Source organism: Trichoplusia ni, chromosome 13 (assembly GCF_003590095.1).
Source record: "Trichoplusia ni isolate ovarian cell line Hi5 chromosome 13, tn1, whole genome shotgun sequence".
Classification (NCBI taxonomy): Eukaryota; Metazoa; Arthropoda; class Insecta; order Lepidoptera; family Noctuidae; genus Trichoplusia; species Trichoplusia ni.
The window spans coordinates 5,834,786-5,848,999 of NC_039490.1; the positions used below are offsets into that span (position 1 = coordinate 5,834,786).

Below are 14,214 nucleotides of genomic sequence, written 5' to 3' on the forward strand. Positions count from 1 at the left end.
ACTTATTAATTGTTTTTTAATTGACATAAAGGCTATAAACCCTTAAATGTTCGACAATTTTGCTGAATACAACTTTATAAAGTGTTTATTTCTCTTTATCATGTAGCTACGTAATTTTTTTGGCTAATCCTTTATCAAGCAAAGTATAGAATCAAAGCTTTCCTATTTCCTTAATGAAGCAAAATTTCTTCGAAGCTTTCCTCCCTTTGTCCTCATACTCATATCATAATATTTTTATTGCGGGCAACGACATTCATAACCTTATGATTAATCCGACCACAGGATATGAAAGATTAAGAACACCGTACCATTTAGTCAGCTTTTCTCTTTAAATTAACACTCCAATTAATAAACAAGTGAATTAATTTCAGACAAAGAGGAAGGAATCTGTTTTGTTGTCTGACATAGCATTTGTTTTGTCTGGTATTGATGTTAGTCATCGAATTGAAAGATAGCAAGTTATTGCGAGCTATCAAATGTATGTATTTGTCGAAAGATAAAATACTGTATCAATTTTATTATTGTGATATAAAAATATTACGCAACAGCCCGCTCTATTTTTACACACTTTGAAATGGAAATCTGTACGTACGTTCTTTCTACAGAAAAGTAATAAATTGCAATATAAAAAACACCTCCAATTGTACAAATAATATAATCATTTTATCGATAATTTTGTTTAAAAAGGCGAATCACTTCACGATTTTTTTTTATAAACTCTTCGTTTATACCTATAACCCTACTTAGCACGTGAAAGGAAGCAAATAACAACCTTAACTAGTAATATTATCAGTGCTAGCTGTAAGAAATATAACACAAGCTACACTTTTATCATAAACATTCCCCATGAGAGATCACATTGAATAGCCGTGACGTCACACGGGGAAGTGACAAGGTGAGATGATAATCGATTTACGATACAGACAGACAGTAATAATAAATATTATGAACTGACGGACTTCGAATACCGCCTTTCTACGTGGGCCTCCTTGGAATGTATGAGCGAAAGTCACGTCAGTAAGGCTTGCTTTTCCTATATTTATTATCATGTTATGAAAGTAAGGGGTTTGTTTGATTGTCAACTTAAATCTTTGGGGAGTGTAAGCTCGAAAAGTTTTTGTTTTTTTGTGTTGGATAGTCCGTCTATCAAGGAAGACAGCTAAGGCTAGGCCACTGTAAAAAAGCTACGTAAAATTACGATAAAAGACGAAAATGACTACGAAAATTTACATACATCAGTATCTTCATCATCGCCATCAGCGCGCCTCAGTTTACTGCTGCTCATATGCCTCTCTCCTGACAAGCCATTTAGCTCCATCTTCGGTTCTCCTAATCGGTATACCATTTATATTTAACCGTATAATGCGTCCTCTACTTCTACCTCGCTCTTTATTGTCATACTGCCTCTACAAGATCAACCTTAATAATGCTATAGCTATCTCTTTCTTTAGTTCTCCATCTTAAATTGATCGAGTGTATTGTAATATAATATCTGTGCACTTACGTCCAGTATCCGTGGACAGTTTCATTTTCTCCAGGAGCGTGGTGTCCCGGTCGTTGTAGATGAGCACTGCTGTCGCGTTTGCTCGCCACGCATTGTTCACCTGAAATCAAACAAGAACAGTTATCAATAAATGTTTTTTCAGTATATAAATTATATTTTTCAAAGTATATTTTTTTTTATCCTATGGAAAAAAAAAGTTTGCTGGGATAGCTAGTCCTTATGTAAAAATGTAAGTATTGTATACTCATCATGCTGTAGAAGGAAAGTTTAAGATTTTTGTTCACATAGGGATGATGACTGGGTAGAAAAATCTCATTAGTCCCTGAGTTAGATAATTGAAAAGTATGAGACACGTATTTTTTCCTTTTTCAGGAAAACTAGAATTGACAAAGATTATTAACTGCTTTAAAGTTTAGGAGAGGGGGCTTGTGACGTAACGATATGGTAAAATTTATACTCAATCGTGACGTCACGCGTAAGTTTCATTCACTGTAATTTGGTCAATTTATGTTTGTGGGACAAATTAAAAAATACGTATCCAAAAAACTACAAGACGGACACTGCAAAAAACAATTGTCATCATCCCTATTGTTATAGGTTGATCTTTAATGGTCGTTAGTCATGGAAATTCTGACAGTCTAACTGTGATCAGAGTAAAAAGTAGGCAGTTGCTCCAAGAAAAATACCGTGATATTCAGTCAATTTCAACTTTTGGAAAGTAAGCTTATAAAGCCAAATTTCAAGCAAAACAAGATGTATTAAAAAATATATCTTCAAAATCAATCAAAATCAAAAAGTTTTTATTTCAAATAGGCCGTATCTCAGGCACTTTTAAAACGTTATATTACTGACTCTAGTTGCTTGACTTTAATCGACTAAGAACAATTTTTTTTTAATGATGAGATCAAAATCACCTGTACATTCCATTTATATAGATGCTTGTGGGACTTCCACCCACACAGCAAGTCTGATGAGAAATACATTTCTGCTTGACATTTATCCAGGGTGACATTTGAGCGACCCAGTGGTCCAGCCACTTCGGATTGCACGGGCTTTCGCTTGGGTGACATTGATTACGTTTTGTTAGAAAAATAATGCGGGAAAATATTCTATCTGGCATTTATAAGTTGATAAGAGCGTTATTGAAGAATAGTTGTGGTTTGGGTACGTGATTATATCTGTTTTCAGATTTGAAATCGGTGCTTAAATACAATCACTGTCTCGTTAGGCATCTCTAGTGAAAACCTAACTGCAAAAACTCGTTAGCTGTGTTATTGATTTGTTTGATTCTAGTAAGTTTGGCAATTCTGTCTCGTTCTACGCGTAAAATGTTATATGACAAACTTTGATTTTTAACTTTTGGACTTTTTCTTTTTTAGCGCTTACGTATGTCTAGAGGCTTCACGAACATTATAAATCGCAAATTTACTCGCTGAAGCTATCGATTTAGGCAGCATTTAGCTATGTTGACTCCTAAATGACAAGACTTATCCTACATACCCTACCATCCCTACGTGTCCTACAAAATAAAAAGAATAATTTAAAAAAAATCTAATAATAACGTGAAAGTTTAAATATTTGGTACTATTTTAAGCAAAAACCACTGAACGGAAGAAGACGATACTTGGTACACAGATAGTTCATTCTTGGATTAACACACAGGAGTTTTTATCTCGATTTTATATTCCCGTGGGATAATTTTCGATTGACAGCCTGCTCTAGAATATTTCACAATTATTGTACAGACCGTTTGTAACGGACGGCAGTGTTAATCTGCTGTAAGTAGAGAAGCATTTAGAGTAAGATACCGTTAAATACTAAGATTAACACTGACAGGGAAATCTCGGAAGCTAGCGGTGGTTCAGCTCTTACAAGTTACGGTATATTGGAGAGGAGTAATGCTGCTTCGCATCGGGTTCTGACAGTCAATGGGATTTTATGAAATTTATGATAAAAAATATGGATTTTTTCATCTAATGACAAAGTAATAGAATATGTTTTTGATGATAATGGTTATTTATGTACAAAACAATTAAAAAAATGAAATCGTTTAAGGACGATCGATGAAAAAAAGGTTACTCATATATCACATTTAATAGGAAGAATAATACTTTCGTAGGGACATGACTAAATTAATCCAGATGTTTTTTTTATCGAAGTACGGATAAATTTTAAAAACTAAAATTGTCAAACCAGCCAAGTATGGCGATTGTAAGTGCTATCATAATTTAATTGCAGTGTATTTCTTTTCTTTTTAATGAATAAGCAAGACTTTATTATTCCTGGTTTGCGTTAGAACGTTGAATGACAGCAGTTTATTCTCGAAACCAGGTGTTAGCTTAGCAACTATACCCAATAAACTACAACATATTATCATAGCATTAACTTTTCTTTGTTATCATCCAAATATCACAGAACCAAACGGTTTGTTATCATTTTATTGCAAGCGCAGTTGATCTACGTATGTATTATATTGTGTATTATTAATATTCATAAAATGAAGGGATATTAAGATATTGAGATATAATGGGGATATTTACAGTCAATATTACTGATAAAGAGTGATCAATCTTTTATATTAGGGGAAGTGGGAAATAATAAAGGTGTGGTTTTGGCGACGTGAGGCCATATTTGAATGAAAACCGGTTAAGTGCGGTTCGAACTTGCTATACTAAGGGTTTTTTGGACATATTTTTTCTTTAGACAACGTTTCCCAATCGAATGTATGATTGTTCCAACGTTGTTTAACCTTTTTTGTGTTAGCGGCAACTAAAATACATGATTTTGGAAAATTTCAACTGTTTAGTTATTTTTTTTATACATTCAGGCTAGTGGCAAAAATACGGTCAGGTGACGACACAAAAAAAAGTCTTTTTGGTCAAAGCCATTTGAAAATTTCCACAATGCACTTTAAGACAACATTATCGAAGAAGGTAAGTTAATTTTAATATTGTTTTTCTACTATAATCATAACTTTCTAGAGGGATAATTAACTGGAAACGTAATTAACGAAATTATTTCACAAGTTTAGTTTATAATTCGTCACAAGTTATTAACACCTTGATTCTAAAAAGTATTTACGTAATTAATTGAGAACTTGTCAGGTTATTTGCCACCGCAATCAATCAGGATGCGTTAACTAAGTATTCCTTTCTTTTATCAAAAAGTACTAATTGAATGACATCTTCTTAAAAATGATGTGTCACGTTGTTTGTCCGTAATGTGCTCCTAAACTGCTTTACGGATTTCTATCAAATTTTGCACACTGTGTGCAGCTTGATCCAACTTAAGAGATAAAGTAGTTTACCTATTACCTATCCTACCTACCTATCACGCAGGCAACAGCTAGTTTTATAATGAAAACCAGACTAGCTGATATACGTCCATTCTATAATACTAAACAGCGTTTTCGGAGGCGATTTAATCACATCCAATCATAGTGTCAAGAAAATACAATTCTATAACGCTTTTGTACTAAATATAACTAAAAAATATTAAAACATACATCTTCTAAATATAATTCCGGTACCACGATCAATCAAAACAGGACTGTTTCTATTGTGGAAAAGAGACAGCGAGCTATACTGCGTGTAGCGTCATCTCGCTTACTCAACGTGAACAATTCTGAATATAGGGATCATGGTATGAGGTTATATAACTATATTTGGGACAGAAATAATTTAGTGTTATTTATGTTCATTCCAATGATGTAGGTTGCTCCTTCATCGTGTAGGTGACAGGGCCATTTTGTCTAGTTTCTTATCAAGCGCGTCCGAACTCAGAGTCTAGACTGGAATATTAGTTTACGTTTAGGTATATCTGAAATTTATTATGTCCTGTTTGTTGATGACAGATTTAATTAACGAATAGTATAATTAATGTGTATAGGTCAAGCTGTTAGATAGGTTCTGTGAGACTTTTGTGCTCAATGGTTTCTTCTTTATTTTATCGCTGAAGTGTAGTGGTTTGATAGTCTGCTATGTACCTATGTCTTTGATAATCCATGAGGAAATACAGCAGATCGAATTCTAAAATATAGTTTCTGATTCCCCTTTCAGTTGTTGTTAATTAAAATTATTTACATTTTCTTGATCATGATCCAAGCTTTGATCTAAAGTTCCCAAATTGAAAATGAATCGATTACCGTTGCCAAATTGAATTGAGATTGAGTTGATATTCTTGAAGCCGATACTAGCGCCAATTCATGTAGTGGCACAAGTCCGAACTAAGTTTGATCGACAGACAACGACTGATAACACTCGCTACTCCATCTTGGTTTGATTGCATTCATTGATACCAATTCAGGACAAATCGAGAACTAGATGAAATTCAAAATCAGTACCAAAGAAGATTCTAGAGTACCTAATTCTGCTTTAAACCACGGGCTTAGATACTTAGTATTATAAAGCACCTAAAGTCCTGTTTGCAAGTTAGTCTAGACTGAGATGTAATACCTATTTGGAGTTCCATGGACTGCCAGTCTAACTACTTGAAACATCGTTAGCGAGTTGAGCAGTGATTAGCAAGTACAAGGACTTATAGTTTACTTGTACTTAAAGAGTTATTATCTATATAGCTGTTCTAGTTAAATCTATATACATTTTGATGCTTCTGATTTGTACAGATAATCTTTTCTTCATGACTTTTTCCAATTATTTTGGCCTAGCTGTTGCCCGCGGCCTCATCCACTATAAATCGAAAATGATCCCACGGGAACAAATATTTCTGACTAACTATATATTATATGGATGTTCCCATATATACTAACTTTCGTATTTAATATTAGTAGGATTGGGCCTAAGTTTTAGGTCTAGGTATAACATTTGTGATGCCACTGGTCATACCCAAATTTTGGTCCCAAATTTGATTTAGTGGAGAGAAGGCTGATGATCTTACCTTGATTTCAAAATTACAGCTGCCTCTCTTGATGACCGCGACCCAGGGCTCGCTGGGCAGGGGATCGTTGGGGGCTGCAGTGGACAGCAACGGCCACGTGCACCCGGTGTGGTCCCGCTCGTTAACCGCCCCCTTTCCTCGCACGTGTACTGCTATCCCCCTCGAAGACCCAATGAAACCTTCGCCGTATTTCCCTGACTGTGAAAGAAGAAAATGTAATAATTAAGCAACAAGTAAATGCTTATTAAATATTTTTAGTCTAAAGAGGAGTTTTTTTTTAAGGAAATTGCTGAAGAAAAACTTCGTGAGGGTAATTGGGATTTCTTAATCTGGAATCCGGAAACATTCCCAAGTTTCGGATCAAGTCTGATGATTAATGATTGTTCCTTCTCTAGATTTACGTTTGCGCTGAGATAGGATAGAATATTACCATAAGATATAAGGAAAGAAAAAGAATACGTCTTATTAGTATCAATGCAGAACAATCTTATGAAGTTAAGTTAAAAGCTGAAAGTTCTTCACATTTCAAAAGACATATTGAGCAACCATCCTAATACTTAATCTATGCACTCAAGCAAACATAGCCTTATGCTATGGACCAAGAAAATAGTAGTCATCTACATAGGTAGTCACAGTTTATCAGTTAGCAAACATGTCTGGTCAACCACAGGAAGCAGTTAAAATCTTTTGTTACTCATCACCATGACTAATTGTATGGCGAAAGAAAATCAGTTTGTCCGTTTGTTAGGTTTTACCTACTGAGGTGTATTTCTAATATTTTGTCATGAACTATGCGGCTGTCTTTTCCAAAACTACAAAAATCTTACTTTAAGACATGGCTAAAATCCCAGGTTACAATTTTCCGCAGTATTTTAGAAAAAACGCAGGCACATATTTACCTTTGTGAACGCTAGTCTATGCATATCGATAAATTTGAAGTGTTGGTTGTGATATTGCAATAACCGTATTTTATTACATGATTACGAATATTATATACGGTACACACAAAAATACAATTTCTGTCCGTCAGTCTGTCTTTGTGGCTGGCTAATTTGTGATATGGCTGAACCGATTTTGACTTTTATTGGCAGGTAGCTCATGTAGTAAGGAATAACTGAGGCTACATTTATTTTAGAAAAATCAAGTACCTACTTAATGTAGTACCCAACTTCTAAAACATCCAAACTAATTAACTTCGTTAAATCCACGCGGACGAAGTCGCGGGCACAGCTAGTTAATTAATAAACAAACCTTAGTGCATTAGGCAGCCTCGAGACGTTACTGGCATCACGCCAACTCAGCCTGCCGATCGACCAGCTATAGCCGTCTAACGAGGCCCTACGACTCGTGAATGTAATGTCCTCAATTAATAGTGTAAGTTATTTACATTAGGTCAATAACAGGCATTTATTCAAATATCGGTAGTACTTGTTCAATAGACTGCATAACTTGATTTGTAGAAATTGTGACGTTATTGCGATGACGTCACACATTTACTTGGATGCTTCTTCTACTGCTGGTGTATTGATTTTTCAAAATTAACTTTGATATCACAAAGTACGGAATTTCCGTATTCAAAAAGGTGTTTGACAAATTTCGTTTTGTGACGGACTACTTACAATTTTTAAGTCAAGTAGCCCTATTGAGACGAGAAGTGTGAGTCGTCTTGAAAAGAAGGGAAATGGAGTTGAACTCATAATCTAGTACTGACCTGAACCTTTTACCACAGTTACTAAAGTAAACTGAAAGATTTTAATATATTCAAACAAATTTCAGACCAAAAAGACTGCAAGGCAGTCACTAGTTTAGGAAAAACCTCTGAAATTAACAGCATGAGATTGAACGGCTACTCAATGTATCAACTGTACAAGAATTTAGCATGTTATGCATTCCATTGCATGGTTAAACAGTGATTTGTAAATAAAGCTAAAACAAACGCAGAAATGGATTTGTTTTCTTTACTGTGTTCCCATTTCAAATGTTTCAATGACAATAAATGGAAAGAGTTAGGGGGCCTATTACCGTCTATTAAAGTAAGCAAGACGTGGGAGCGAGATGGTGCATATAATATTTATTTTCCTTTGATAACAGAAAACCTTGAAAGCCTTACTCTTCAAAGTTGATTGAGATCCACGTTTTTATATTTATTACTTTGCTGTGAACAAATCGATGATCGTGGACCTCTTATTCAATTTATCATAATGTGGGTGTAAGATGAATCGCTAACATTTACAATTACAATAAACTACTTATTTGTATTGAAGTTGTTTTAACAGTACAGAACTTTATTGTTGCGTTACAATAAAGTATTGGCCATAGTTTGATTTTGAATAATGGAAAATGAATGAATCGTAAAAGTAATATATTCGTTTTATGGTTTTTTATATTAATTTATGCATTATGATAATAGACCCCTCAGTAAAATACTGGCTGAATATAAAAAAAAAAGAATACAAACATGTCAATCCCGTTATTCAAATTAGGAATAATTAAATTCATTCTTTAATATTACAAGTGTATGTAAGTTTTATTTAAATTACGGTATCATTAAAATAATATTAATATTTGTTGAGGTGTATGAAATATATCATTGAAACAAATACATAATAGTTACGTGTTTTTGTATGTAACAAGTGTGTAAATAATTGGTTAAATAACAGTTATATTAAAGCCGCTATCTTGTTGACTTTTATTCAATTAATTTGGGGTCAATATCTTATTTGAAGTTTGTAGAATATTCGAAGTGTCAACATAATTAATACTGAATGACCGAACTAGTTACTCATATGAAATGTTATATTGAATCTCGAGCTGTAGATATATGGACTGTTTGGCGTCATGTGACTGACAAGCTATTATTATGGAAGTTGTCATTTCATTTTAAGAGGGCTGCGTATCCAAAAAATGAATATTTAACCCTATTACACAGGTTACGATGTCTGGTCGTCTGACACCAGGCTCTAAAGAACCGTGACAGCCAGACACATAGAGAATTAAAACTTTAAATGATAATGAATTTCTGTTGCCTTATAAATAATGAAAATATCGAAGCTAAGCAAAGGTTCGTACGATTTCTTATCCTCAATTGCGATTGCCCACGAAAAAGACCACAAGTACTTGTGTTAAAATAGTAGTTACAAATAATCTTGACAATAAGAGCCACAAAAAATAGGCTTTACAATTATGAATATAAAGATCTTTGAATTGTACTATCTTCGTAGTTTCGTGTTAATATTCAGTTAATGAAAGATTCATAACATTTAGTGAATATCAAAAACATAATAGACAAGACACGCTGAGTGAGAAGTGCTTCCGTATCATTAGTGAGGAATGCCTTTATTCATATCTTGTGTTAACATAATTGGATGTATTTCAGTCAACGGTTAGCAAATGGAACTAAATCTAGTCGATGGAATGCCAAACAAATATAGAACAGAGCATAGCACTGATAAACACACTCCAAACTCTTTATATGAGTATTATTTTTGTTAAAAATATAATTATTTGCACAAAGTTGAGAATTGTGGGCGTTACAATAATTTAATTCATTTATATACATGATTATTGTCAGATATTAACTAGTTTTTAAAATATTCTCTACTTTTACTATTCGTCACGAGTTGACCAGTAAAAGATGATAAATTATGTGTTAAAATAAATATTTAAGTACTATACGTCCAATAAAAAATGATTTAGAATTGTTTACTTGTTGTCTCCTAAAAATGAAAATAATTATGTGTAAAGGAAATAATTTGCATCGATTAAAAATAGTTGACACCACAAAAAAATGACCGCATCCTAGAAGACGCATAGCGACGTCTCACTAAAATAAACCCCACTTCAAGATCTCATAGTACAGGCCCAGGTCAACCATTTGTACCGTGATTTTTATTAATAATCAAACTTCAATCTTGTGATAAGGTAGGGTCAATAAACTGAAACTAGATTTGTGTGACATGAATTTTCATGCTATTGCAAAACATTGATTTACTAGCGATAACAACAGTGACTAATTTAAAATAGTAATTGTGTTTCAATCAAGATAGATGGCGTTGGTGACGCTTGTCTTTGGCTAAGACAGAGAATACTCAACTTTAATAAAGTAAATAAAACTTAAATATCATATCCACCAACTTGTTCCATTAAACGAAGACATTCAGACAGTTTCAGACTTGTATATGAAAATTTCACGTGTTTATTATATGAATAGTGTTTTTCATTTTTTTTAATACAAAACCTTACAGATGTATGTAAGAACGACGCACAGCAAAATGTTGCCTTTTTCAGTCATGCCGTCTCTCTCATTTCCAAATGAAATGTAGAGACGGATATACAATTATACATTTCAGAACGGCACTTACCCAAGTGTCTTGCATATGACTGTTCGTATGAATACGTGAGTCAAGCTCTCAAACTATAAAATAACGATATAACTTTACAGCCAATAGTTTATGTATTAAGAGCGAGTTTATGGTGCAGCAACAACTTATTATTATCCAATATGATAAGTTTTATGAGGTGTAAAACATATATAAATGTTATGTCAACATCGATAGCTATAATAGTTAAGTGGAAAGAAAATGGACGAATATGAAAGTTGTGAAATGAACGCAACAGCGATACAACTGTCAAAAATTTGACAATTTGACTTGGTATGGCTGGAATCGCATGGTTTCACAAAAGGGAAGAATATTTGTGTATTTGAACATGTGACTTGAATGATTGTATAAAAAGGGTTACCTTGTTACTGCGAGAGTCGTTTAAATAAAGTCTTCTTATTTTTATTAGTTTAAAAACTCGGTACAAACTGCAAATAAGTTAGAAACATTCAAGAGAAATATCAAGTTCTAACAAATTAATTTGTGAAATACTCAATTCAATTACTAAACAAATACCTCAGGGCGTGATATCTAAGTACGAATCAACTAAGTTCTATCGCGTAGGCGGTGATAGCGAGTTGTGAAGCCGCCTAAACGAATGCGTGGGACCTACATTGTACCTGTTTTCGCAAAGCCTATTAATGAATCTAAAAAAAATATTATCATAACTAAAAATAGATTATGAAATTGCGTGTTGTGCTAAGTTATTACCGTTTTTTTGTTAAGACAGGGGAATCTTTATGTACTTGGGAAAGAGGGTTTTGTCAAACTCTTACTGACTAAACCTGAACCCTAGTGCATCGTCTCCAGTAATTAGTCAATGCTTGGCACAATTCATCATGACTGGTATAGTAGTATCGTTCTGATCAAGAAGGCCGGTGTATGCATGTGAAGTGAAAATCAACGTTCCTTTCTGTTTTAAACTGATTTCAATACTCACATCGACTTTAATGAGTACTACACTACACACACTACACTAGAGTCGATATGTCTATTGCCAGAATTTTTGTTTTTACCCAGCCTATACGGTCCCATAACGAGGCACAATCCCATTCGTAACACCGGTTCTTAATGCTATCAGTTCTCATAAAATGCGTGCAATTCGACCCACCATTTAAGTTTAACTAAGCCAGAAATGTATTAATTTTAAGACATTATTTTGTACGTAAGTTTTACTGATATCTGCTTTTTAACTTAAGTACATACCCCAAAAAATGTATTGTTGTAAATTATGAGCATGTTATCGACTCAGTCTATACAAGTGTAACCAATTAATTTCCATCACCAGGTAAGCGCTGACGTAACCGGTAGTACAGCGTTTCGATACGATGTTACAATGCCGGATAGAAATTAGTGTGTAATCCACTGACTGGGTTCGTTCTTGCTTTATATAATCTTGGATAAAGGTAGGCTAGGTATTGTTTCACAATGACCCCATTTAATGTGATTTGTAATAGGTTATTTGTCCTTTAAAAACAAATAGACTGGGTGTGTTGGGTTGGCGTTTGAATGGAGAAGTTGGAATGAATGAAGTATCCCTTCATTTGTTTATTCCCTTTTTTAGTTTGCAGTAATAATTAAGAACCTCTTTTGTTTTTAATTTCCCGAATTATGTTCTTGACCGTCATTTGTCAACAGCGTAACGTGGTTTATGCAATAATATAACATACACAATATAACATTAATACAATGACTACTGTACAAGAATTTGACAGGTAATAACTATCTGAAGAGCACTAAAAGTCTAAGTTCAACTTGCACCTTTTATCATCACTTCTAGACATATTATTTCTACTAGGCGTTACATTAAAAACATTCTAGTTCAGGAGTCATATAAAATTTATTTGAACATAACCTATGAACATTAAACAACTTTATCTTATACTTATTTATTGCATGATATGGGCCCTTTTTGGGATCAGGAACAAGGGTAAAAGGTGTACAGCTCCCCAGAGAGGCTTCTACTTCCTGGTAGGTTAAAACCAACAAAGGGACTTTTACATGTGGATATATAGGTATACACTAATGTATTACTTTTACAGACATCAATTATTTACAATACAAGGCTTGGACCGTTTTCCGAAAATCATCATTTACTAAGAGGAAACGAAGTCAAGAGTTTGTTAATTAAACTCAAGTTTTCGTATCAAACAGACAGTTTAACAGAGTTAAGGTAAAGGCTCTATTCTTATAGACCAAATATCCAACCCCGTACAAAAGATTATCATGAAAAACACTGAAATGCTATATCCCAGTTACGGCATACCAAAAGAAAATTTAAAAAAAAATCTGCAAACCACCCTGTCATCAAATGATAGTCATTTTTCCTCATTACGGATAATTAAATTCAGTTCACTTTACATACTTTTACCTAAAGTAATAAACGCATGATATATATCAGAATGTCTTGCTTATCTAATCAACGAAAACCTTCAGTTGTTGCTAAAACTTGTTCAAACTTCTGATAATGTCGCATTTCCTCGATGACCAACAATGGAAAGATCCCTAAGAGTTGAGTGGATTTAAAGGTTTGAAAAACTCGGCATAAACATCGGCTAAGGCGAGAATTATGCTCAGGGTGCTGTGTGCTGTGTAATGTAAGAAGGTTAGCGAAAGCAGGATGGGAATAAATGACCGAAAGGAATGGGGAAACCAAAGGATATATCCAGTTGTTGGTCACGATTAAAAATGATGATGATAAACTACACGTCTGACGTGGTCAATTGTTTTCCCTTTGACAATAAGTAGACGTTTCTTTCAAACGCATAATATTCAGATTTCGATTTACAATTTTGTCTTTTTAAAACCTGTTTTTTTTTATTTGATGCCAAGTGACACTTTTGGTTTGTCAAAAAATGTCTTGAGTGTTTTAGTTAAGCAGATGTTGCGCAACACACCCCAGCAACACTCTGATTCACGCTGTCTTTCCGTGTACAATAGAAACATAGCATCAATATTATAATTTAGGAACCGTGTTAAATAATCAAGTGTAGTGACGTTACTAATTATTTTTTTACTTAATCAAAATTCCAATCACCTAGATATGATTGTCCTTAATCAGTCGACAATCGAAAGCTGAATTAGGAACAAGAACCGATTATAATTATCGCAATACTAAATACATTGTAGTGATTAAAGAAACTGGTTTCTAATCTTAAGATTAGTTCATTGAGATCAAGGCTAAATTTTCTCGTTTTATTACGTCAAGACGGTTTAACTGTAGAATTATATTTTTTGTTTGCTATTGCTAAAGTCGATGGGCATTGGTGAGTCGAAAATAGACTTATTGGGAAAGATATCGAACTAAGAGAATTTTCTTAGATTGATACTTTTTTATTATTTTAATAATTTTCATAACAACATACAAGTTTTTCAAAATTATTTTCTTGGTATTCGAATAAAGATAAGGGCGGAATAGATACATATATAGTTGTA

The 14,214-nt window shown here is 33.6% G+C and overlaps 1 protein-coding gene across 4 annotated transcripts in view; it reads right to left on the reverse strand.

The window, feature by feature from the left end:
* LOC113499827 (protein goliath) overlaps positions 1 to 14,214 on the reverse strand; it is a 55,097-nt gene that overhangs the window by 23,282 nt on the left and 17,601 nt on the right. For all 4 annotated transcript variants that reach the window (XM_026880376.1, XM_026880377.1, XM_026880379.1 and 1 more), the window contains exons 2-3: positions 6,401 to 6,598; positions 1,505 to 1,604 (exon numbers count right to left, since the gene is read on the reverse strand). In XM_026880376.1, coding sequence (XP_026736177.1) covers positions 1,505 to 1,604; positions 6,401 to 6,598 — 298 coding nt within the window. The remainder of the gene's footprint in view (positions 1 to 1,504; positions 1,605 to 6,400; positions 6,599 to 14,214) is intronic.